Source organism: Aphelocoma coerulescens, chromosome 1 (genome assembly GCF_041296385.1).
Source record: "Aphelocoma coerulescens isolate FSJ_1873_10779 chromosome 1, UR_Acoe_1.0, whole genome shotgun sequence".
Classification (NCBI taxonomy): domain Eukaryota; kingdom Metazoa; phylum Chordata; class Aves; order Passeriformes; family Corvidae; genus Aphelocoma; species Aphelocoma coerulescens.
The window spans coordinates 30671187-30693204 of NC_091013.1; the positions used below are offsets into that span (position 1 = coordinate 30671187).

General features: G+C 41.9%; 1 protein-coding gene across 2 annotated transcripts; it reads left to right on the forward strand.

Annotated features, from left to right (window-relative positions):
• The first annotated feature begins 413 nt into the window (after nt 1–413).
• CREG2 (cellular repressor of E1A stimulated genes 2) lies at nt 414–22014 on the forward strand. Of its 2 annotated transcripts, XR_011148578.1 has the most exons (5): nt 414–812; nt 2968–3137; nt 14649–14762; nt 16465–18173; nt 21928–22014. XR_011148578.1 is itself a non-coding variant. In XM_069005734.1 (4 exons), the coding sequence occupies exons 1-4, from the start codon at nt 414–416 to the stop codon at nt 16610–16612; spliced, it is 831 nt and encodes a 276-aa protein (XP_068861835.1). In that variant the 3' UTR covers nt 16613–18180. The 2 variants fall into 2 exon arrangements, 1 of the variants encoding a protein (XP_068861835.1); XM_069005734.1 differs by lacking the exon at nt 21928–22014 and having other exon boundaries at nt 16465–18180.
• Nucleotides 22015–22018: the final 4 nt, after the last annotated feature.

The following is a 22018-nucleotide window of genomic DNA, read 5'->3' on the forward strand; positions in this document are numbered from 1 at the left end:
GGACAGCTCTATCTGTTTGGTTTTGTGGTGCGTGTAGAGAACTTAAAACGTCAGATATCTGCTGGACCGCGCACCTGAGCCAGGGGCTCCGTCAGTCTCCCGGGTCCTCCGCAAGCGACAGGCAAAGGCAGGGTTATCCCTGAGTGAGCCCCGCGCGGGCTGGGAACAGCGAGGGGCCCCAGAGCTGCGCGCCCGGCGAGCCGCCGCCGCGGGAGGCTGTCCCGGGGTGTCCCTGGCCGGTGCGGGCGGGAGCTCCCGCACGACACCGGGCTGGGGGGCAGGACACCGACGCGTGACGCGACTCGCGGGCGATGCGGAGCTCCGCGGGCACCCTGCGCCGGGGAGGGGCGGTGCGGGGCGGGCGGCGGCCGCGGGAGGGCGCGGCGGGAGCAGCGCGGGCGCTGCCGCAGAAGATGTCGGCGGGGCGGCCGTGGCCGTGGTGGCTGCTGCCGGCGCTGCTGTGGGGCGGCGCGGGGGGGTACGTGGTGGTCAGCTCGGTGTCGTGGCCGCTGCCCGAGGCGGGGGCGGCGGCGGACGAGCTGCACAGCTCCTCCACCGAGGAGGCGCTGCCCGCGCTGCTGGAGGAGGCGGGCGGCCTCTGGAAGCAGAGCTACCCGGCCTCGGCGTACCGGGAGGATGCGGCGCTGGGCTCCGGGCCGGCGGCGCGGCGGCCGGGCCAGGGGGCCGCCCCCTCCAGGATGTTCTCCTACCGGCGGGAGGGCGGCGGGGCGCCGGGACGCGCCGGGACCGCCCGCTTCCTCGCCCGCCACAACACCTGGGGCTTCGTGGCGACGCGGGCCGCCCGAGGAAAGGTACGGTGCCCACGGCGCCCGCGGCGCCCACGCCGCGCGTTACCCGCCGGACGAGCGCCAGCCCCCGCGGCCGCGCCGTCCCGCCGCCCGCAGCGCCCGCGCGGCGCAGGGAGCAGCGCAAACTCCGCCAGAGAAATCGTGCTCGGAGCACTGGGAGGGAGGATGCACGCTAAAAACCGCACCAGAGAGACATCAAGAAAAGCAAAATCTCTTTTAGGCCAGAAGACAGAGCTGCATCGCAGGGTTTGGAGAGGGGCTGTTTCAGGAGGGTGAGGAAGAGAAGGAGGAGAGCTGGGCTACCACGAAATCTGCCCTTCCGTCCAGCCATACCAGCTTAAAGGACGATTTCTCTGTCAGGAGCACTAAACAAATAGCTGGGCTATACCGGAGAATTTGGGTCATTACTTTTTCCAGTTTTAAAATATTTCCTTTTTTAAAATGAAACGTTGGGATAAGACACAGCATCCAGTACCACTCAGACAAAAGGAATAAAAAAAACCAAACCATTCTTAACTTTCTGTCGAAGGCATTCACAGATTAATTAGCTTACAATTTAAAATTAAACAAATTTAGAAGCACATAAGTCTTCAGAAAGCTTGGCTGAGTTAGTGGCAGTTTATTTATTGTGAAATACGAAGTAACAGATTGAAAAAAGATATTGTTAAATGAATATGTACGTAGACATAAGAGGCCTATAATTCTACATCAGCTTTTGGAAATCCTATTAAACCATATGATCATAACTCTTTTGGTTTGTGCTCTCACCAGAAACCCTCAGTGGAATTACAGCCATAATATAGTCTGCAGTTATCTGCCTCCAGACAGAACACAGAAGTAATACAGAAAAATCTGATTCATAATAAAATTTGAAATTTGGGGGGTAGTGGGGGTAGTGTTTGCTGCTTTGAATGCTGAACTATGCTGCCTGTGATCACAATTATTTTTGAGAATACAGAGTAATATTAACCTTGCATGACAGACTATTTTAAGCAATGGGAACATGTCCTGCGATATTACTGAGAGCGCTTTTTTTTTCAAATATAATTCTTAATAATAAACAAGTATTTTTATTTTCTAAGTTATGTAATATCATTAAAGCATTACTTTTAAGGAAAGCCAACAAAGACCATTTATAAGCACTATAAGCATTAAAACTTTAAAGGCATATAAACATTAAAAATCACAAAGCATGCTACCCAGATAACAATATCATCCAGGATTTTCTTATTAACTATTCATATTTAATTTGATTTTGTTGCAAAAGATTTAATGTACTGACAGATAATTTCACTGTTTAACATCTAATAGACCAGGAGGAAAAAATATCTGAAGACATGAAAAAAAGGAGTAATTAATTGAATATTTGTCATTGCTATTTATAATGTGATGAAAAGCATAGTAGGAGTATACATTATTCTGAAGTATATTAATGAGTGTCACTACTGGGCAAGGACATTTTTTGCATGCATTATAACCACTGTGTGCACACAGGTCAGTGTGAGAAAATCTTTTTGGAAATTTGGTTCCTTAGTGTCCCTTCTCTGCCATGGGAGGAGGTTTTATTTGGCAGTTGAGACACCCCCCTGATCTGATGTTCCTGCCCAGGAAGCCGAGCTGATGTCCAGTTTGACTTAAAACACAATTCTAGCTAAAATGCTTTCTTTTTTTGTTTTTGTGAACAGATGCAATCACATTGCAAGTCAAAACCAAAAGAGGAGGCAATATTAGAGTAAAAAGCAGGCTGAATCAAGGCTAAATTAGGCTCTATATCTTTTGGGGTTTGAGGAAAGGTACCAGCAGTGGTTTAGAGTAAATATTTCCTGACATTGATGGCAGGAAAAAAATATATTAATGCACTTAAACATTTTTAATTTGGCAGTTCCTTTAAGCTTAGTTGAAGACAAAATGTTCTCTATAGTGCCATGGACAGGACTAAAGAGAAGAAATAGAGGAGAGATCTGTTTTCATAGAAGCATGATAGATCTAATTTAGAGGAGATAGGTCTAATTTAGAAGAAATGCTGTCTCATGATGACAACAGAAAGTGGGAGCAATGGCACCGGCTGTCCTCTCTGCTAGAGCCCTTGAGGGAATCCCCCACATTGTACAACATCTATGTGCAAAGATGTAACCAGTTGCTTATTTGGATTTTGCAGATCCAAGGTATGCCCTATGGGAACTGTTTACTTCTCAGCGATGGTCCCGTCAATAACAGCACTGGAATCCCTTTCTTTTACGTGACACCAAAGGATAACACTGTGACAGATCTTCTGAAGAATCCCATGGCTTCTCTGACCCTGCCAGAGGCAGATGGAAATTTCTGCAGGTAACAGTTTTATCTGCCTCCTACCAACATCAGTGAGAACACAGACCTCAGAACAAAATGCTGGGTCCCCACCTTCAATGTCCTGCATTTATTTTTGACTCTCATGATCAGCTTCATGCTCCTTCCTAGGTTTTTTTAAATTTTTGCAGTATGTTGCCCTGGTAAAGCATAGTTGAGCAAAGCAGAGGTGTCACTGAAGTATATTGTAGCATCAACAGCTGGAGTGGCTTTCAGCTTGTGCATTAAATACCTAAATTTTAATCTCTTCTTGCAGGTGCCTACATAAAATCTAGGTGTTCAAGATCCTGTAATAGTCTACAGTGATCTAGACAATAAAATCCATAGAGTTTCAGAGGGTATCCAACTCACAGTAATGCATCTTTGCTCTGCTGAACAACTCAGAGCAGGCCCTGCTGAATGCCTTGACAGGGCTGCAGTTCTCTGGGTTCTGTAAGAGGATCTCAGGCTCTCAGTTCACAATTCATATGCTCAGGACTCTGAAACTCAGTTTGATTTCCACCTCTTCAGAGAATATGATTGAATATTATATCTCTGCAAGTTTTTTACACCTTCTATATCACATTCAGTAAATGATCCCTCAACTAAAGAAAGCCAGGCCTGAGGTTTACCTACATCCAGTCCCAGGTTCTTCTCTCCAGAAACAGCAGTGAGTTGACTTCTCCTTAATCCTATCATAGCATCTTAGAATCACAGCATAGTTTGTGTTGGAAGAAATCTTAAGGGCCATCTAAGTCCAACCCCCCTGCCACGGACAGGGACACCTTCCACTAGACCAGGTTGCTCAAAGCCGCATCCAGCCTGGCCTTGAGCACTTCCAGGGATGGGGCATCCACAACTTCTCTGGACAACCTGTTCCAGGGTCTCACCACCCTCACAGCAAAGAATTTTTTCCTGACATCTAATCAAAACCTGCTCTCTTTTAGTTCAAATTCATTATCCCATTGTCACTAGATGCCCTTGTGAGAAGTCCCAGCTCTCTTGCAGGCTCCCTTTAGGTACTGGAAGTCTACTTATAAGGTCTCCCTGGAGTCTTCTCCAGGTTGAACAACCCCAGCTGCTCAGCCCATATTTGTAGGACAGGTGCTCCAACCCTGTGATCATCATCATGGCCTCCTCTGGACTCGCTCCAACAGGTCCATTTCATTCTTTGTGTATAATGAATAACTTCTGGTCCCCAAAGCTTTACATGTGTAAAATGTATGTATGTAACCTCAAAGATTATTCAATTTCCCCCTCCGTTCTTGTCTCCTTGAAAAAGACATATCTCTACCATATGTTTGTTTACAGTCAATCATGTGGCAAACTTAGCTGGGTCAGCCTTGTGTGAAGTGTTATTTACAAAAGCCTCTTTACGTGACAAGGTACATGACACTGAAATTGTGTCAGACAGGACTCTGTTACCAAAGCAGGTCTTAGCTGATGTTCCAAGGAGAAAAAGAACTGGTAAGAACAGACTCCTTCAGAAAGAAATGGCATTAACAGTTTTTATTCCAACTTAAGGTCCTCTTTGGAGAAGGAGAGGTTTTATCTTAAGAGCAGATTTCCCCAGCTGAGAATTGCCCTGAGTATCATCCCACCTCTCAAGTCTGCTAGCTGAGAAGAACCCTGGGAGAAGCAGGGAATGGCAAATATAAAACATTACTGTTACACTTGTCTGCATTTGTCTTCAGAATATATTGTTTTCTGGAGAGTTATATACTGGAAAAATGAAACATTTCTTAGTCCTAAGCAGTACAAGTAATTTCAGGCTGACATCCTATTCCCAAGGAATGGAAATCATGGCTTCTCTTACAATGTCAAACACCTAATAGGAAACTTCTATCACCAACATTTGTTAAGATAATTCAGTTTTGAATGCTTGAGGAGGTCAGTGAAGTAGCGAAGTTAACACTGGAATGGTTCTGCTTGTTGCTTAAATCTTTCATTAAATATTTTGGATTAATCATTTAGAAAATAAATATATCTGTTCTTTCCTTACAGGCTTAATGGTGTTTATTCCTGCTTTCTAAGCTTCTTCATTCAGTCTAATAGTAAACTTACTATCTATACCAAGTGCTTAAAAATGTATTTTAAGTCCTATGTCCTACTACCCAATGCCCTATTTTCAGAGGCCCAAGACTCAGAGCAGCTTCCATTGATCATAAGTGGTAGTGTTGAGCACTTCTGAAAACCACACACCCACTTAGGCACTTAAGTGTGGCCTTTGATCCCTGACTTTAAACAGCCACTCTTGAAAGTCTTTGCCTTTTATGGCTTACTAACATCACTGCCCAATTTACCTGTTTGGGAAGTGCCAATTCACCAACAAAAGAGAACTGCTGCATGATTTATAGGAATATGAAATCCATATACATCACAAACCTTTGAGGATATTTATTCAATGTCTTTTTATTTCATCACTATTAATTTTCAAACCACTACCCTGTTGATCAGTATGACAAATATTTGCTGCTGCTTGTTTTGCAGCCAGGGCAACCTGGATTCTGTCACCTGCCTCTCTAGTCCCTTCTGCAGCCTGAGACCGTACTCTCTGGTGAGAAGAGCTGTCTGGGCACCACCAAGAAGCTAAACCTGGATTTCCAAAACAGCTCAGGCCAAACTAATTACCATTTGCCACATCCCTCCTCTCCCTCCCTACCACCAGTCCTGTGCTACCCTGCCCCCAATCAGTTCTGGGCTTTGCCTCAGCCTGAGCTGAAACATAAATCTGAAGAAAATTATCCTGACAGCGAGAATAAGTTTTTCTGCCGATCCTTCTTCTTTTCATCCTGTGGCCAGTACTGCTCCTGGCCATGCAATCCCATCCCCTCCCTCCAGCTGACCATATGGTGGGCCTATTTTAGCTCAGTAACCCAGAAACCTCATGGTGGTTTTTTTTTTTCTGGATAAGATTTCTACTGGCTTAGTAACTTGAATCAGCTCCTCAAGAGCCAGAGAAGAACAAAGGTGAGGGGAAAGGAGAAGAGAAGGTGGAGGAAAACAGGATATCCTCATTTTAGCATATAACCATACTCCAAATATTGAACTTACTACTGAATTGAGTACACAGATTCAGAGTTTGATCAGTGCTCCATGCATTATTTACCTTATTTTCACCTTCAGGTTTTTTTTCATTATTTCTGAAGTTCTCATTTGGAACAGATGTTGGTTGGCATTAGTGCAAAGGACAAGCAATACGGACAATGAAAAGCTGCGTCTTTACTTGAGCTACAGTTTTTGATTTTGATGATATGAAAATGTGAGCAAGCTTTGAAGTTGTCTCACAGTAAGGAAGGGTATGGGCACTGGAGTTTACCTTTCTTCTCTTCCCTTCCCCTATAACCAGGGTCAGAAATTAATCTATGTTTTAGAGTAGGAATCCGTTAGTGATTTTTACATTTAAAAGTAGCAACATCTAAAGCTGCAGCCCGGCACACCATCCCACTCTTAACCCACAGAAAGGGCCTCTGCAGGCAGCATGACACTCAAGAAAACAACAAGGTTTCCTGCTGCCAGTGCTTGGGGTGACCTGTCCCCAGCTTTGAGGTGCACTTGACCTGCTGAGATAGCCAAGCTGTGCCATGCAAACAGCACACAGCATCTTCAGTGCAGAGCTTTATGTGGTGGCTCAAGTTTGGTATGGCAAGAGTCTTCTTTACTAGCACTATATGAGAGGCAAGACCTTTCACTCGGTGAGACCTCAGGTCCTGTTAGTATTAAAATGGTATCTGCGAGGTTTTCTTTGCAAAGGTGAGTGTCATTCTTGTCAAGACATTCTCTTCAAGTGCATCATTAATTGTTTTGGTTTCAAAATAATTATGCAAAATAGCTAAATGAATAATGTTCTACGTGAGAAAGTTCATGTCCTTGCTATGCCAACAATGCATTTGTAGCTTGTTTTCATGTGGAACTTTGTTAGAATTCCATTATTAACCTACTCTGAGTTGCAAGAATGAAAATAAATGTGAAAGCTGATCGGTGCCTGTAGCCAATGCTCCTGGGAGTATTTGGCACTCTCCTGAAAAATGCGTCTGACCTATTGCATGCAAAAGAAATCTCTGGCCTTTAGAAAGAAAACATAGCTGACATTTCAATGTCTTCGTGTACCTAATGAGTTTCAAGTGGCTTGTGTACACCAATTTGATATTAAATTTATTTAGTAGCAAATTTCATTTGTTTTGTTTCAGAACAGACTCAAGTTCCAAACCTTGACAATAAATATTTTCCCTTTCAAGGATGTGAGGAATACAGACTGGCCTTTATGGTGCTCCAGCCTCAATATTTCATCAGCTGGAGAGAAAATTTGAAAACCCAAAACTAATAAGAAAAATAACATTTAATATTGAAAGAAAGAGAGCTGCGACACATCTGACTAGGCACTAATTGCAAGACATTTTAGTATTGCAGCTACAGTCTGGATTCCTTATCCTGACCTAGAGATTGCCTCCCCAGACGGAGATGGGCTGCCCCTCTCTGAGAAGGCTCTGATGGCCAGGATAGAGAGAGCATTTGTTAGCAACTACACAGCATTTTATCTGACGGCTGATAAATGGATAATGGAGGGAAGAAAAATTAAATGGTTCAGGGCTATAAATAGACTAAGCTGGTATGTCTATGCCACTGACAAGCTGAAAAGATTGAGTCCCATTCTTGCAGCTTTCAGAGGGAACAAGACCAACCCCTACATTAAAGAATAGAGCAGCTATTGTTCTAAACACATTTCCCAACACACAGGCTGCTCAGAGGATTCCTGTTTCCAAGTAAGCTCCTGAGTCTGCCTCATTACAGCTGCAGCCTGGAAAACATGCAATTAATTTTAAACGTGTGTCGCCTCCTTGACATAAGTTTCAGCACATTCACAGGGACACACTGCAGCTTTCTTAGAGAAGGAGCGGTTACAAGGCTGCTGTGAACTGGTTTTCATACAAGGCAAAAGCAGCAAGCTTCGGTCAGTCCACCTTTGGATTTTTCCTGCTTTTACTAGTTTTCCTGCTATTAATTTGGAGAATGGTATTTCAAATCCGCTGTCTGTGAGTGATTTTCATGAATTCAGATTCTACTCCCGATTTATGATCTTCATCAGGGGTGACTCTGTCAGAGCTATTTTCCCCAGCATGCTCATCTTGTGCTTGAGCTAGCAGATGGGCATGATCAGGCAGATGTCTTCAGTGGATATAAGCTGGTTCCATAGGTTTCCTAAACTCCACATGGAAAATGTTGACAGGAAGTGCTGAGCCACCAAGCCATGGGAAGAGAAGAAGAATTTTGTGAGTCTGGGTTTCTGCTGTGTGGTGGATTGGCAACATGCACAAACATCCAACTTCATTCCCTGGGCAATCCTGATGGACAGTAAGCCTGCCATGGGTGGAAGACACAACTTTTGAGATGTCATGTGGCCACTCAACATATAACTACTACTGGGTTTGTAGAGTCACTGTTGTTAATACATGGGTCAATATAACAAAGAAATTTGGTACTGTACCTTTACACAAAGAGAAATTACGCATGCACAAGACAAAGGCTGAATTCAAACAGCCATCAGTTTTTGAGATCCACCTCCTGATTCTGTGGCACAGACACATTTCTAGTTCTGGTATTTATATTGGCCCTTTTTAGTCATATGCAAATAATTATGTCAGTAGTTGTTCCTGAAAAATCTGTATTTAAAAAAATCGTGAAGATACTAAATTAGAAAGTCAAACATGAAACCTATCATCATGACCCAATGCACACAATACTAAATTACTATTTTTCCAGTACTCTTAAATAGCCAACTTCCTAAAATCCCTTTCTAGTGAAAAAGTGTTTCTCTGACTCTGTGTACAGAAATAGTTGATGCTGTGATTCTTTTTTTTTCTCCATGAATTGTCTATGGTTAAACTATATAAAAGCTTCCTGTCTGAAACAGAGTTCAGCTGAAGAAACGCATTGCTATTGTCAGTGGAGACAGGCGAACAGACTGGCTTCATGTAACACATTGTAATTAAAACATTTTAGGAAGGATTATCTTACAGTAAGAGTTAAATTATTTAAAACATTAAAACACATATACTATGAACACAGGCTCACTTAGATGAACAGCCACTGCATCAATAAACTTTAGCTCCCTTACTTGACTTCAGATTCAAAACAGAAGACCTCTTCCAAAAGCAAGGATGTTCTAACTGTCTTTGCTGGCTCCCAAACACAGCTGATAAAGAAATTCTTGTCAAAATCAGAGCAGGGCAGAACTGCCTAGCCATATCCGGTTGAAGGCCAGCAACAGCTTTTCAGATTATGAAAATGCTTTCAGTGGAGATTTTGTCTGACGTTCATACCATGCAGATTAGCAGCACCAATACATTCTTTCGGCTTCAGAGACTCTGATAGTGGTGAACAAATGAATGAGGAGAATTACTTACTTTTCAAAATTAATCACATTTATGAATCAAAATTATATGCACTTTACAGTAATTCAGAACAGAGCATTCCCTCCCTCCCTAGATTTTAGGGCACAAAAATCCTATTATGCATTTTGTATATTAGGAGATAACTGCCTTTTCACCTTGTGCCCAGTTTGGGGCTATGTGAAGAGGAGCCCTGTGCAGGGTGTGACAGAGTCACCTACCTTGCATCCATGGGAGGTGACAGGGATGAGCTGTGTCAACAGCCAGTCCCCACCTCCTAATTACATGGGTTTTCACGACTGCTACCATTATAGGAGAGCTTAGAATGTGTGGAGGCAGTCATTGCCCTTATGCCACTCATGAGCTGTGTGCTTTAAAGCTGAAAAAAAATGTAGGAAAACTGTTCTCTGCGGCTTTCTTCTTGGCTCTGTCTCTTCTTTTCTGCAATAGGAAAAAGCTCTTTCCCAACTTCTTTTCTCTTCAACTCGGAAGAAGTAGAGGGGTAAGAGCAGTGCTTTCTCACATGGCAATGAGAAATGTGTTCAGGGGAGATAGGAAGGATTTGTGTATCCCCCCAAGGAGGATGGAAGGTCTCGTTTCCTCAGGGGGTGGAGGAGAAGGATGTAAGCTCCTTTGTGGGAAAAGGAGGCTGGGGAAGAAGAAAAAGAAAGGGATTCCTCTGCATAGACCCCTGCTTCCACACCCAGAGACTGGAGCAGTACTGAACCCTCCTGCCATTCTCCTTCCTTGGGAGTACCTGGCTTTCCTTCCCAAGTGCCTTCCAAACTCTTAATTTGCTTTTACTATTGATCTGTGTCAGATCAGTGTCACCTCACTAATGGATTGCAGAGGCTGAGAATGAAGATATACTCAGGGATACTTTTGGTGAAAAACCAGGAGACAGAGCATCATCAGTCAAAGCAGAGATCTCAACTGTGAAAGGGAATCCTAACCAAGTCCCAACATCATCATCCTATGTGCCAGTATAACCACAGCAGCCTGAAGTATAGATTCATAACACCTGGACTTGGACAGTTGTTGTATAAGAACCTTCTAATTAAACTCCAGGAGATGGCTAGTGTAGTAAATGAGTAGGTGGCACTCTTTACTCTGAACCACTCTTGAACCACGACCCAGAAATTGCGGAAGTGTTACATAGTAAAATAAGTGGGACATTCATTAGCAGTGTGCTTTGCAGCATTGCATCTCTGTTGGGAAGTATTTTTCACTTGGATGTAGGCCTCTCCTTAAGCTCAGTAAAGCTGGCACCTTTTAAGTGATGTCATCTCACACACTTGGAAGAAAACTGCCTGGACTGGGTCAAACTCTGCATACCTACTTTGCTCAGTGTAAGCAAAGGAACAGGAACAATCAATTCTTCTCTCTTCACAGATCAGATGAATAATTAAGATGATCTCTCTTAATGCACTGTTTTCTTATAAAATGCATCAACTGAATCTTCTTCCATTTTAATCTGGCCTTCCTAATTTTCTGCAACAAAGTGTATGTATTTTAAATAAGCATGAAAAAAATCATGTGTTCCCTATTGCTTGGTCTTCTTTCGCAGTCACCTGCTTTCTCTTCCCCTCAGTTCATATTTTACTGTAGCATTCATGAGTCCTCTCCATGGAGACAGAGGACTTGATTCTGGTGAAAAAAAAACACCTGAGAAACCAGCTTGGGTTTCCTCAAGAGACCAACAGTGTCACCATCTCTACCTCTGACTCTGCCTCCCCCTCACACCCAGTCAGCAGCACACATGTTACATAAAACCGCTCCTCTGCATCCACTTGTTCTTGTGCGAGAAAAGATGAAAGGAACTCAGGGACTGAGAGCTGAATATGTATTTATACAGAGGCAAGAAATGTCTAGTGAATGCATGACTAGATCTCTACAGATGCAAGTGAAGAATGTTTTAGTAAATAGATCTATTAATCCCTGATATCCCTTTATTATCTTTAGTAAAAATATTACATAAATCTCTGACTATATCACTTTAGTCCTAGGAAGAAAATCTTGCATTTGCATTAGTTGCACTGGCAACAACACTGAAGACTCAAGACCCATTCACAACATTTAGAAATGGTAGCTGTAAGTTTAGTGGGTTTTGATGGTTTAAGAAGTATAACAGTAATCAAACACCATTAGGGAAATACTAGGCCAAAAAAAAAAAGAGATGCAGAAACAGATTTACTTCAGAATATGAAGGGCTCCTTTGAAAAAAAAATACTAATGCTAATGTCAGATTAGAATACAAGATTCCTATTCTGAAAGAGAAAACCTATGATAAGAGGCAGCCCTGAAAGCAAAACCAGCAAAGATGTAACAGTGTGCTGAACCCAAATGTATCATTGTCCTGTTTAGCTCTTCCAAAACTTCACCTAACATAATCTCAACAAATAATTTGTTTGAGTCATTTCCCAGAAAAACAAACTGACCCTCCAGAATATTATTCCAATGTGCGAAATTCAGTTTGAATAATTTTTACTGGGAAGGTAGTAAAGTGTGTCAATCAATGTAGCAACCTGGCTCATGAGAATGTAAACAGAAGCACGCAAGGAAAAAAACCCATAAATAAAACTATTCAAATTATGGATGCACAGTGTGTGGGCTTTGTTGTCAGCCAAATATGTGGAGAGCAGCTTTTCATGTCAATTGGGGAAGTCACATCAGACACTAGTCCTATTAGGCAAAACTTTCTCAGCAAAGGCAGGCAGGGTTCACTGCTTAACCACAGCTACATCAGCTCTATTGCCTACTCAAAATCAAATAGTATGCTTACAGAATAAACATGTACTTGCACAAAAACACCAAATAATTGTAATCTGAGAAGGTCAGACCAAAACTTCTCACTGTTCCTGATCACATCCAAAATCTATCACCTTGATCTGGTCTGTGAAACACAGACATCTTTTAATAACAATCCCTTTCAAAATACACTCTAGAAGTAATTAACCACATATTACCTATGAGCTGTGTGCAAGAAAGACACTTGCAAATATTGCTGTTTTTCCTGTCTCTTCAGTTGTTTTATTATACTGTTAGGCTGTGGAGGAAATTGTATCATATACTCAGATGCACAGTTGTTTTAAAGCAATTTTCTGAACTGAATTTCTGCTCGCAAGAAGTCCCTTTCCTTCATCAATATATATGTTAAATATGTATTGAATATATAAACATATGCAGAGGGCTTTGGGTACAGTATTAAGCATAAAAGATAACAATAGATCAGGAGATTGCTTCAAATGGACTTTAACACTTCACCATCCAGGGTGGTGTTGAAAGAGTGTGAATGTGCACTGCCCTGGCTGCTGGACATGCAGACCCTCAGCTGACACCCTTTGCATGTGGGATTTGGTTCCTCTCTCTTCAGCTGTATTCACTGTATTTGCCTGTATTTATTCGTGTTTTGGTGGGTGAGTATCCCACTGGGCCATGGATGCTGGGCAGTCACACAACACCCAAAGCCTACACAAAAGAAATGCCAGGAGCTACAGGTGTCCCTGGGGCGTGGAGCTGTGTTCCTTAGGGATGGAGCACTTTCAGGCCACTGTAACCCAGACATGAAATGAATCTTCAGCAGGCAGTAGGAGTCAGTGCTGAGAGGATCTATGGTGTGCCAAGATGATCATGTAGACAAGTTTGTACTCTGCATACACACTGATAGAAATAAACCCAGCGCCTGGGCTGCAGATTTTCGCGTACTCAGAACACCACTCATGTTTTATTTTATAGCTTAAAAATTGTATTAGAGAAAATTAGACCATTATAAGTTGATGTGAACAGAAAGTTTGAGCCTGATCTTTGGCCTTGGCCCTTCCTCCCATCAGTAAGCATGGGAGAGGAAAAAGAATACAAGTGGAATTTGTCCAAAAGTTGTTAAACTGAACATCCCCTTCAGATAATTGCTGCTCCAGACTGAACAGGACACTGAAAAAGTGTCCCTGAGATGATGTGACTGCAAATGGCACTTTGGAGGTCAGGCTGCAGACAGTAGCAAGTGCTTACTGGGTATAGGCAAGTATCAATCAGCCTCCTGTACTTCCTTATGTATCTCTGTTCATGACCCTGTCTAGAAAAGCAGATACTTTATCTAGTGAGCTACATAATCTCCCATAGCCATCTGTGGAGAATCTGCAGGTGTTAAATTAGCTGCAGGAGGATGCCCATATGTTTCCTGCATACACTAGACACACATTGAGATATAACCAAAAATGAAGCCATTGCAGATTGCACACAGTTAAGGCTAAAGGGCTCAAGCCAAGATCTTTAAGTAAAATTGTACACAGATGAGATGTAATTTACTGTGATTAAAACACAGTGAAGAAGAAATGGAGCTTTCATTTCCTAATGTAGTTTCTTGGGCTGACATGGGAAGACAGTTCCCTGAGATGCTAAGCAGTCTCAAACTGCTGGCAACAGTACTTGGGGCTGCTCAGCATTTGCCAGGATCAAGCCTTTGCAGTCATTTCATACACTATTTTTTTGCAATTGGTCGATTTACTTAAGATTTATATGCTCATACTGTATATGTCAGAGTCAGCAATTGCCCTGCAGTTACTAATGGGAGTTATTTATTATTACTATATACAAAGAGCCAAAAAGTAACAAGTACCTTCCCTGTCTTGGTCTGAAGGCAATTGGAGAATTTTTCTATTTGTTGTAAAGCAGTGCACAAATGGGTAAAAAATGAACAAGGATTGATTTTTTAGAATAAGCACAATGAAAAGACTTTATGTTTTACATACAGATACACATATTCATACTCTTTTCTGTAGGCATAGGCACAGGCTAGCCATCTCACCAGTTCTTCTCAGAATCCTGAATACAGGTCTGTACATCTGTCTGGGAATACTGCCATTTTCACATGTTTTACCATCCAGCATATACTAATCCAATTTTTGTGATCATAAATTAAGATTAAGCAACTATCCACAGCAGAGCTATGTATCAGTCAAGTATTCCTTCCAGACCTCCCCCCTCCACCAAACAGCATAGCTGGGAGTAGAGAAGAGCCACAAGGCTTGACAAAGCTTTTTATATGTGAGCAGGAGTTCATACTTCTCCAAAAGCCCTTAAGAAAGAAAGAAACCTATTACTCATGAGCATTTTTCTCTGTGCACAGAAAAAATGTAATTGATCCAGAGGATCCAAGGTGCACCAGGCTGACTCTCACGGGACAGATGGTCACGGTGCCTCCAGAGGAAGTAGAATTTGCCAAGCAAGCAATGTTTTCCAGGTCTGTATCTAACAGGAACGTAGTAGAGTGCAACCCATGGGTTTGAGACAAATACACAAATGTGGCCATTTGGTACAGAAAATCTAAGAAATAACAAGCCTGATCTTTACTTTGGGGCCACGAGGCATGTTGGCTTCTGTGTGGCTTGGAATGATAGACCTTTTAACTCTCGAGGAAATGAAATATGGAAATGCAATTAGTTAGTGTGGGACTCTGGTAAGGCACATGGTTTATAATCTGGGGATTATGAAGATATGTCACCTGGTTCCAAGGAGAGATTCCATAATTCCATGCTGTATTTGTTATCTTTAATGATTCTACCCCACCTTACAACAGGTAGTGCTCTTCACCTACAGTCTCCTACTCAGAGCAGAGGTCTGCTGCCTTTGGGTTTACAAACATTTTCAGGGTGGAGCTTACAAATTTAATTACCTCTCCTAACATCCCAGCTGCTTCAGAGCCATAGTACTTCCTGAACAGTCTCCTTTGAACAGATGCAAGCACAACCCAGATGCATAGCATACACACAGGGTGTGCCCCCATGCCCTTCAGTGGGTCTCTAGAATTACAGGCATGAAAAGCCTGAACCTTAGCTGGGGCACACACCTGCCACACAGGCTGCCAGGGATTGTCCTCCAGGCACACCTTGCCTGGTCAATCAAATACTGCTGGGAAACTGGGATGAGCTTGGATCCAAAACAGCCCAGAGGTGATATTCTTTCTGACCTACAGGAAGGGGTCAGGGTTAGACTCTGTCAGTGTGTACCATCAATAGCAAAAATGGGACCATGAACAGATGGGGCCATATTGACACACAAGCCTTTTTTACAAACTTCACAGGAATTAGATTTCCATGTGATCCAGAGTCCAACAGTGCCTCAGCAGAGGATGCTGTGCTGTCAGGGTGCAACAGGCAGAACAATAAAGTGAGGGCTCCTGGGGCACATCCAGTGCTAGCAGCATCTGACACCATTTACTAATGCCAGAGTCATAGGTGCTCAAAGGGACAGCTCAGAAAATGGTAGGAAATACCATTTTCCCAATGACAGGGAAACCAAGATGTTTCCAAACCAAGCATCTCTGCTGCAGGGTCCTCTGCAGGAGTAGAGGGGCATTGAGCCAACCCTGCCCAGAGTTGCACCACTTCCTGCCCATGTTCCTGTGAACACTGGACTTGAACTGTTGTATCCACTCTGTCCATCACTGCTGAGCTTCCCACAGATACGCTTGCCGAGCACCAGACATCTGCACCCAGTCAGGGACAATCTGTTTGACTTAGCTGTAAGGAAGGCCAAACAAATGAGACATAAATACCGCATGAGAAGGCTGTAGGAGGCGACAGCTTGCAGAGGCTACGCTCTACCTGCTACCCAGTTTTATTAACCCTGACACACATTCATAAGAGTCTTCTCTAACTATTTTTCCCTTACTTAGAGACCAAACAACATCTGCCTTTACAGACAGGGTTCTGCAGTGGGGCAAGGTGCTGGTTGCTGGCTGCCTGTGTTGCAGTTCTCCCCAGACTGGGGTGTGGAAGATAGTAAATTTTACAGCAAGCAAGGGAGCGCCAAAAAGATGAATGGTGGTCTTCTCATATCTCAGGTTTCACTCTGGCTGAACACACTAGGCTGAAGAAAAAAGCAGAATATGCATATGCTTTGGCACATCTTCTAATTTTTTTTTCTTGTCTTTGTCCTTCCAGGCACCCAGTGGTAAGAAAGTGGCCTCGTAGCTATGAGTGGTTCTTCATGAAAATGAACATTGAACACATCTGGCTTCAAAGCTGGTATGGAGAAGTTTCTCCCATTGCAGTAGAAGAGTATTTAAAAGCGGCTCCAAGTAAAGGATGATTGAATGGGCTTTGAGATAGAAATCTCCTGAGTTTTCTTTCCAAACACTTTTAAGATTTCATGGTAGATGGTTTCTTTACAGTGATATTTTTTTTCTTCTCCCAAGAGGCTTCAAAATAGCCCCGTCTCACATGGAGCGGAGTGAAAATAAATCAACACAGACTTCCAAATTATAAAGGAGAGGTGGATACTAGCCCTACCCTGCAATGTACAGACTTGTCATTTCAAGCAGGCAATGCGTCATCTGAAATGCTGTTTTTAAAATGCTTTGTATCTGTTTGTTTTGACTTCTATTGCTGTGCACCCACAGGGAAACTACACTATGTGCTAAATATAATGTTTTGATTTGCAGAAAAAGCAAATTGCCTACTCAGAAGCCTCTATGCATTGTGGAGGTATTACTGCTGCTTTGTCTCCCTTGATTTGTAAGTACTTTAAGAGAAACTTAATAGCTGCAAATTTAGGTATTTAAGTTTAAAAACAAATTATTTGCTAAAGCTGTCCTCATTTGCTAACTTCTATTTTCTATGTGTGTTTTTCCCTAATTAGATAATTTGATATTTCACTTGGAAATTGAGTAAAACTTCTCTCTTTAGCAGAAAAAATGCAATCAGTTCAAACAAAACAGCTCCAATATAACTTGTCTCTGACACAAAGCTGGTTAAACACATTAAGGGCCAAAATCAAATCAGCCCCACAAGGATTATCTCAATACAAGTATAAACATTCTCATAAGAAGAATTTAGAGTAAATGTTCTCAGCTAGTCTGTTCCTGTTGAGACAGGAAAAGTATTTTTAATAGCCTGTAGTCCCATTTTTTTTGCCTCCCTGCTCCAGCCACTGCTTTATTTTTAACTGGCTTGTGCAACTGATTTTTTGTAAGCCCTCACTAACTCCACTGGGGGTGGAGCCTGTCCCTTAATTCTGTTTCCTCACTAAGATTTAAAGGGCTTGTTCATGCATTTATTTTTTAAAGAAGCCTAAAGATGGTAGGTATTTCAGGCCACAAAAAACTACTTTTCCCAGTGTGGAAAGTGCAACGTTGCAAACACATTATATATAGGCTTCTCATGCAGTAATACCAAAAGAGTTCAAAGGTATTTTAACCACCATCAGCCCTTTCTCTAGATGTCCTCCTGGTAAACTTATTCTGCAGCTCCTAAGAGTATCACAGAAGGAAAGGTCCCATGGCTAACCAGCCAAGCCACTGCACTGTTTGAAAATGATATGGCTGCTCTCCCTGTTACATTAAGAAAGAGACACATTGAGATGGGGTTTCTGTGCCTGTGGGGAAGGTCTTCCAGCATCCCTGGGAGTGCACCTGAGCTCTGGACATCAGCCTGCTGGGCTGGGGAGGAGCCTGGCTGCCTGGGCGAGTGCCCTGAGCTTGTACAGGTTAATCCCTGGGCAGAGCTCAGAGGCAGCTGTGTGAGCCATGATCAGCTGGAAGCCAATTAAGTGTAGCTGAGCTTATTTTGGCTCAGGCATGGAGAGAGGGAGTCATTCCCAGAACAGCTGGGCACCACGCTGGTTTAACTACAAGGGGCCACTTAGCCCTAGGGTGAGTCCCAGGTATCACTACTATTCCTGGCATTCTGTAAGAAGCAAAGGCAATTGAGGGGGGGGAACTTTGTTATGACATTCACCAAGCTTTTTTTTTATTCTTGTCTCACTGCCAGAGATTTTGCTAGCTGTGCAGATCTTTTGCAGAGGTAATTACACAAAAGGAGGAAGTGTCCTGCCTGAATCTATTTCCTTTTTATTTTTCTTGGCACATGAGCTGCATTTTCACATTTGAGTTTGCCCCTGAATCTTGCATTGTGTAGTACTGAAGCAAGATGGCTCATCCTATACAGATTTATAGAATACCATCAAGTGAAATCCTTCTTGATTCATATAATTTTGCCATGGGGATCTACGTCCAGGATGGATTTGATGACTGGGTCCTTTAGGATTAATGGGACTTTTAAATCTCAGTTCAACAGGAAGAATACTAGACCTTGTAAGACAATTTCACACATGTAACATTTCTGTGAAACTACAATTACATATTTCCTTATCCCAGTTCACTATTACTCCCAGAGAAACCTGAAACCCCTATTCTATCCCTCACTCCTAAACACACACAGATTAAGCAAATTCAGAATACAATCTTAATGTTTAAACAGCTGAAGAGAGGAAGAATTTTAGAAGTGCTACTGTTACTATATTCTCAATTTCATTCACATCCCCTGGCAACAGTGACATGATCCTATGTCCTATCCATTAACTTACTAACTAGCCTTGAAGCAGTAAGGGATTGTGTCAATGAGGTTGAGTAGAGCTTTAATGGTTTAAGAAGTTAGTGTGTACTAAGGCAGGTTTTGAATTTACAACACCCTACTTGTTATAGGCTGTCTCCCTGCACACACAGATTAATTGGAGTAGCTTCTGTATTGTAAAATGACACATTCAAGAAGCTTTTCTACATGGACCTGCCGCGAGGCTCTTGGCAGAACCTCAAAGCATGAAATGCTGGTGACGTAAAATGACAAAAAGGGCCCTCATGAAGAAATGCTGTCTTAAATCACCTGTTCTCATTTCATGTTTCCCTCACCCAAGGAACAGCTACCATGAGAGTCCTTGGAAGTTTGTAGAAATTCATCAGAAATGTGACCTGGAGATTTTGAAAGGAATTTTCCAGACCAAAAAAAAAGGGAGGTGATAGTCGTTTGCTTATTTGAGCTTTATATTATTATTTATAGGCTAGTTCTAATTTTTCTTTAAACAGACGAATGTCTCAAGTAATATTGGTCATCAGTTGGTAAGTGATGTTTGTTGAAACTTTTAACCCAAAGAGTTTTATCTGAAATACTATAATAAAACCATAGTTCCTTAAGACTGTAGAGTCTGATCTTGCTTCAGTTCAAGTCAACAGCAAAAATCCCCTTTATTTGTTAAGCTTTAATTATTGGATCAAACAGGCATTTTCATAAAAGGTGTTGATAAGCTCTTATGTATTTATTAAGCGTTTCAACTAGCTGATGTGTAATTTCCATTTGTTCTGTATTTTTGTTATTTCTGTAGCTTCCCAAAAAAAGTTTGTTGTGTAACATGTTTAAAATTTTAACTGTGGCCTTGTAATATTTAAAAGATTTATTTAGTCATTTCTGTATACTTGCTGAAAAAAGGAAAATGAAGTTGAAAGGTTGGGTTCTCACTTTTTGCTAATTTGGACAAAAGAAATGCATGTACAGAACTTAGGCACTGCTATTTTGAACTGCTGTTCTTATTTAACCAAAGAATGCTCTGTTTCTGGTGAAATATTCATCACTTCAGTGGTTGAAATGCAACCTGTCTCATTTCTGGATCTGTATTGCAATTTGCAATGTATTTTGAGTTCTAAAAATATCGAAAGTTGTTAACAAAATGGCCTTGGAGAAGAAATGCAAATAAAACAAATTTCAAAGCAGAAACTGTATAAGGATAATCTTCAGTACAGCATTCACCAGAGCAACCGACCTTGTGCTAACAACCATTACCATTTCTGTCTGATCTGAATGTCTGTTTTGGTTTTTTCCCCTGAGTTTTCCTGGACCAACTTAATTTCTCTCAAAATATTTGTGGGAATTGAGACTCAGATCTGCCTTTTCTCTGAGGAGAAAAGTCTAGCCAAGCACCTTTTATCATTCCTTCGTCTTCTCATTACTGTTCAAAATTTGCTTTCACTGTGGCAGTTAAATGTCACTCAAAGTTTGCTCTTCTTTTCTGCACGTAGGAGCTGAGCACTCACCTCTCGGGTGTGCATTAAGAGTGTTTTGGAAGTTTCCTCAGTGCTGTTTTTCCCTTGCCAGCCTTGCTCTTACAAGTTCTTGTTACAACTTGTCCTCTGCTGTCCACTTTCCTCTGCTGCATTTTCTTAAGCCAAGTCTGACAATTTACCTTTGCATCTTGCTTTCCCACACCATCTCCTTTCAACACAATTTAAGCTCTCATACTAAAATTCCCACTTCATATCCAATAAAGATTAGAATAGAATAGAATAGAATAGAATAGAATAGAATAGAATAGAATAGAATAGAATAGAATAGAATAGAATAGAATAGAATAACAGCCAATGTTAGGACTGAATAACAGCCTGTGTTTCCTATTTACACTTTAAATCTTTGTCTTGCCATTGGTTGGACTGCATTTACTGTAAGAACTGTGACAGCAGTTCCCTAACCTGTACAAATCCCAGTCAACACCAGGTTCCTATTTCCAGTAATCTGTATTTTTGAAAGACCATTTCCTGCAGCTGTTCTTTTCCTTTTTGCTTGCTGTTTTTACTTTTATCCCATTTCTGGAGTGATGTCTATTCTGATTACACCAAGTGTCTTTCATTCATTTAAAAAAAAAAAAACAACCCTAATTTGAACATTTTTGGAATCACTGAAGTACTGTCACTTTCTTTAATCTGCTTTTTGCCAAATACTGAATTCACACTTCTTCCAAATTGTCGCTTGTCATCCTTCAATAAAGCTCTTTTTTTACCTGCCTTTTCTCTGCCACCACCTCCACATGCCCTCTCCCATCTAATATTTTGCTAGATGCTCTTCTGTTTCCGTATCCTCTTTTCTCTATTTTTTTTTTTCATTAACTAATTTTCCTTTGTTCTTCCCTCAGCTTCCAAGTTATTCTCCACAGCTTCTTCCACATTACTTTGTCCGCTCAGTCTTGTGGGTCTTCTTGATTTTGCCACCTTAATCTTGTCACTATGCTCAGTGCCTTTGGAGAGAGTCCTAAAACTGCCAAGTCTTATTTTCGGAGAATGCTAGAGAGTTGCATTAAGGAATACTTTGGGTTTGAAGGTATTTATTTGTTTGTTTGTTTGTTGAAACACTGGAACAGAAATGGGAACATATTGGCCTTGGTGCTGACACAGAGTAGGGCAGTTCATCAAGCTCATGGCTTTTTCCAATGATATATTTTGCACAAACTATTCCAGGCTCTATGTGGCTGTGTCAGCAGCCACAACATATAATCACGATTAGGAAGGACATCAACAAAGTTTGACAATGTTGTTTGACAACACAGGTAACAGTGCAGGAACACACAACTATTGTCTTCTGAAGGAAAACAACAATTCAAAAAAGGCTGCTAGCTGGTGAAAACAAGTGATTCATTTTAAAAGCTGGGAAAAGGTACAGATCTGTTCTACAAGAAAATAGGGAAGACTCTGTGTTTATTTAAAAAGAGGTGTATGTCAAATACTTCTATTTAATGGAAAACAAGTCTATAGAATGATCATGTCTATTCAGTACCTTAATCTTGTACTTATATACTTTTTCCTCCAGACACAGTATAGACCCTGTCACCGTTTTTCATCCTTCTGGAATGAGCTCCCCTCAGCACAACAGCCCAGGCTCCGTGTGTATCTGAACGTGC